Genomic DNA, 4626 nt, shown 5'->3' with positions numbered 1-4626 from the left:
AAATGAGTAAATATAACACGGCTGAAATTTAGCCCAATTCATACACAGTATCTACTGTATCGGTAAGTGGAGGTCTGGTTCTTAACCTTACCAAGGATCATAAACTGACTAGCTCTACAATAAAACCTCCATCCACCTACCCCAAGAACAATTCGCCTCCCTCTTAAGTCCAGACTTAGTCCTTTTGCTTAATAGCTTCCTATTATATGCTGAATTAATGTGTCCCAATTTTAAATCTTTATTACTTGTAACAACTGTTACATTTAGAGATATGTAAATTTGTAATCCGCTTGTAAATCCACAAATATCGGCATAGGCTTTTTTGTCGTAAAACAGCTTATTTTTTGTGATTAAAGAAACATATGTTTAATATGATCCTACACAAAAAGCGATATATATATATATATCATACATTTCTTGCAGTTTTCCACAAAGAACAGACATTATGTTTTCACAAAACCTCTCTTTGATTTTCTTTATAGCAGCCACATTGATCGCGGAGTGTTATGGCTATAAGACAATCGTTAAGCAACGTATTTCCAAGGGAAAAGGTATATTGTTCAATAATTGTTTACGTATATTTGTAAATTAAAATGCTGCTGCAAACTTATTTAAATATCAGAAAACTATCAAGGTATATATTTATGTATTTATACTTTGCAAATAAAGTTGAATGCCAGTCAATTTATTATCTTAGATTTGATTTCTTACTAATATTATATGCATTTTGTTAATTGCATAATAGTTAATGGAGAAATGATGCAATACTGCGAGTACAAACTGTTGAAGATGATGCCTAAATCTAAAGTTTTGGACCCCGACGCCTGTCTTAGTTGTAAATGTAACAACAAGTTCCTTATCTGCAAAGAGTACGTATGTTTATTCGTAGTTTAAGCAAATTCGTGTAGTAAAGCGAGAAAAATAGATATTACTTCACATATAATTTTTCTTAGATTTTACATGGTATTAAGTATGTAAGACTGACCCCTACCCCGCGCCCTCTCCGCACAAAAATATTGTGTTCTGACAGGGGGAAGTTGAACACTGTGTCGAATTTTGGTTCGAGCTCTGCATACCAATCAATATGACCGGATGATCAAATTCATTTACCACAGTCACGACCTCATCATTTGTCAGATTTTTAACGACGTCAGTATTTCATTTTGTAAAGATGTTTTGTCGGATATAAAATGTTAGTGTAAATTTCAATTTATATGTGAAGAAGGATATTATTTCAGTGCGAAATATATACCGGGTTGTAAATTAATGCCTGGAGGACAAATGACACAAAACCCATTTGATAAGGAGTGGAAAAAACTGGTAGATCCATTGATTAAGCCAGAATATACTGATTATCGCATTCTGCAAGTCAGAACACAGGTATGAAAATTTAGAACATTTAATCATTGTTTTACGTAACAAACATCAATTTAAACAATTACAGCATAAAACATGATTTATATTTGTACTGAAAAACCTAGTAAGTTTGCAGTTTGAAGTAAAGCCGCTTACCATAACTTTAAGCAATTCACCGTTCTGTTTTATATTACAAGTACAGTATGTAGACTAAATTAGAATATAAATGTGGTAGATAATAAGGAAAATACATGTAGTACCATTGCAGTTTTCATTAACGAAGGGAGCGCAGTGTTTTCAACTAAGATAAATTTAATTATCTAGGTGCTATGTTTGTCATTTTCAGGTTGTCGCTGGTAGAAATATTTACATGTGGCTACATGTTGACAATGTAAGCTAATATTTTCTATTTTACCCAGCTGATTCTGGTAATGCTTTTTGTGGTTTTGATCTATGGTTCTAAAGGATCTTTTATATTTGGTTACAAGTGTATACTCTATTTTCTTGCATACCAGATGAGGATTTCCGGTATCTTTACCGGTGCTAGAAAAATCCATCTTACATCCCGGAGTGTAAAAAAAAACAAAGACAAGTATCAAAGAGGGAATGTCACGTACCAAAAACGCAGTCTCCTCAAAACGGAACCCACAGCACGCAGACGCACACACCACAAACACACACACACGCACACACACACAAAGCCAACACACCAGGACAAAACGAACAAACAAAGGAACACAGTGGGGCACCGCCTTGGAACGGTCAGTGGCAAAAACACCACTGGGGAGCTTAAACCGGTTTATGGTGCGCACCCAACCTCACTCTTACCCCCACCATGTTCCAAAGACACGGGACAGTGTAAATAAAAGTAATCCCCTCCAGGTGAAACTCTAACACACGTAATGGAAACAAAAAGGCATGGCATGTAAAACACAAAAATGCTCGTGTATAAATATATAAAAAGCAAACCTTTAGAACCAAAAACGCATGTAAGATGACTCTCGTGCTGTAAATGACGTATAACGAACTACATAAATGTAGAAGATTTATGTAGTAATTTATATTTTATTTAAAAAAAACGGAATTAAAATTCAATACCTTGATAGTTCCTATTGGTTCCTGATAGTATATTTCTCGATTCAAGTAACGTTATTTTATTAAAAATTCATAACGTTACGCCGCAACTGATAAAACAAAACCGGAACTAAACATTGTTGTTTGTTTTGAAACGTCATGACGTCTTTCCTGTTTACGGACGTTGGTTTCCCGCGCTTTGTTTAAATATACTGCCATAAGATATAGTTCTAAAAAGAAAGCCGTTCGATTGATTTTATTTTTATATTATTTATTGGAATCGGTATGCAAGAAAAAGATTCTGTCACTGGTTATAGGTGTAGATGGAAATATCCGGCTCTCGGGTAACTGTTCAGGCGGTAACTCGGCAGGGAGCCTCGTTACCGCCTAAACAGTTACCCTCGAGGCCGGATATTTCTATCTGCACCTACAACCAGTGAAAGAATCTTATATGCTGAATCGTTTCCTATGACCCCAATTATTGCACAGAGTTTCCAGTTAAATATAACTTTTTAGCAACTTCTAAGATGTTTATATTAATTTCTTTGAACAACAACTTTAGCATGATGCATTGATAATGTGTCCATGTATTGGCTAATAGTTTGCAGTAGGCTATAATCAAGAATATATATAAACTTATATAAATGGCTTTAAGATAAATACTATTTTTTTCACACCATAGACAAAAGGACATATTCGTCTACATTTAAATACAATGTATGAAAATTTTGCATATGTCATTTGAAAGATATTTGCAAAGACTATTTCCTTTTTTATGCATGAACACCAGCTGTAATAACTATTTACAATTTGCAGGCTCTACTTTGTGATCTTACGGTATTTGAGGACCTGAACGGTGGAAAAGAAATCACTAAAGATACTTGTGGATTGAAAAAATAGGTCTTGCAGTCCTGGTAATTATTCTATTGCTCTTAAATATAAATAGCTTTTCTCCATTTCTTTATTATATTCATTTAATCGTACTTATGTTGCAGTCCAGGCAAAAACGTAATGGCGTAGGAAGAACTTGAATACATACGATTGAAGAATTTGAATTTATCTTTAGTTTTAAGTCACTACATACTTATGCTATAAACATGCACAAATAAATTGTTCTAGAAAATAACTTAGCATACTATACATTGTCTTTATATCGTAATAAAATGTTTTATAGCTAGTTAAGCAAAACTAATGATAAAGTTACTTCTCATTTTCTGTTATATATACATTTATATTTTCTGTTTTAGATGAATCAGTCAATGCCCATTGAAAAGACTCTATACAATAGTGTAATTGAGACAAGCTGAAATACATGTACGTTTTGAAAAAAAAGAGCTTTATTGACACTTTGTTCTGTTATTATTTTTCGTAATACACTGTACAAGTCTTTTTACGCAAAACTTGATGTCTTCCCAGTCACTAAACAAAATTTGTCTCCTATACATATAGAAAATACTATGTTGTTAATGGTATAGAATATTTCTGCCGGGTCGACGTCAGCAACATATTTTGACCTCGTCCTATTTTTTTAAAATCACAAAAATGCACACAGTTAATGCCTTAAGTTTAGTTTTGTTTGTTGCATTACAATACAAAAATGCATTAGAACACGAAAAATAACAAAGGCAAAATAACTTCGCTGTCCTATCCTACCTCATTGTCGCATACCAGATGTTTACCATGGTTCCCTCGTTTCGGGTACCATGTCGAATATGTGATGAATGAGATTGACCTTACAGATTTTATTACCAAAACATTTATTTTGTGTATGAACGTTGGCCATATTTTCGCAAAAATCAATATCTACACCACAGTTTCCTGTGGCTGGACGTCGTGATCAAACCATTTTCCAACAATTATTCAACTAAAATCCGATCATTTTTCAACGTAATTTGAGACCAAACAAGATTTATTTTCTCATCTTTAGTTCATATTGCGGCGTTCTAGGTCTAACATAATAAGTCCAAAAAGGTAATCCAATAATTGAAACTTTCAAGTTAGGTCATTTTTGCATGATTCTTTAAGGTAGTTCTGCACGTTTGATAAACCAGAAGTGATACCGTAATGTCATTTATCCGGAAAACGTAGAATAAAGTCTGGATTCGGTGTACGGAAATGAAAATCAGTTTATGAATTAATGGTAACCTGTGAGTAAATTTATTATAATGGCACTGTTACTTTCTTTCAAAAGTTAAG

General features: G+C 33.5%; 1 protein-coding gene across 1 annotated transcript; it reads left to right on the top strand.

Annotated features, from left to right (window-relative positions):
- The first annotated feature begins 392 nt into the window (after positions 1-392).
- On the top strand, positions 393-3774 carry LOC123545803 (uncharacterized). The gene is made up of 6 exons (XM_045332111.2): positions 393-551; positions 746-869; positions 1239-1380; positions 1703-1747; positions 3247-3344; positions 3678-3774. The coding sequence occupies exons 1-5, from the start codon at positions 446-448 to the stop codon at positions 3328-3330; spliced, it is 501 nt and encodes a 166-aa protein (XP_045188046.2). The 5' UTR covers positions 393-445; the 3' UTR covers positions 3331-3344; positions 3678-3774.
- Positions 3775-4626: the final 852 nt, after the last annotated feature.

The sequence above is a fragment of the Mercenaria mercenaria genome, chromosome 1, assembly GCF_021730395.1.
Source record: "Mercenaria mercenaria strain notata chromosome 1, MADL_Memer_1, whole genome shotgun sequence".
Classification (NCBI taxonomy): Eukaryota; Metazoa; Mollusca; class Bivalvia; order Venerida; family Veneridae; genus Mercenaria; species Mercenaria mercenaria.
Note: the sequence above shows the minus strand (reverse complement) of the source record. Positions and strands in the feature narration are given on the sequence as shown.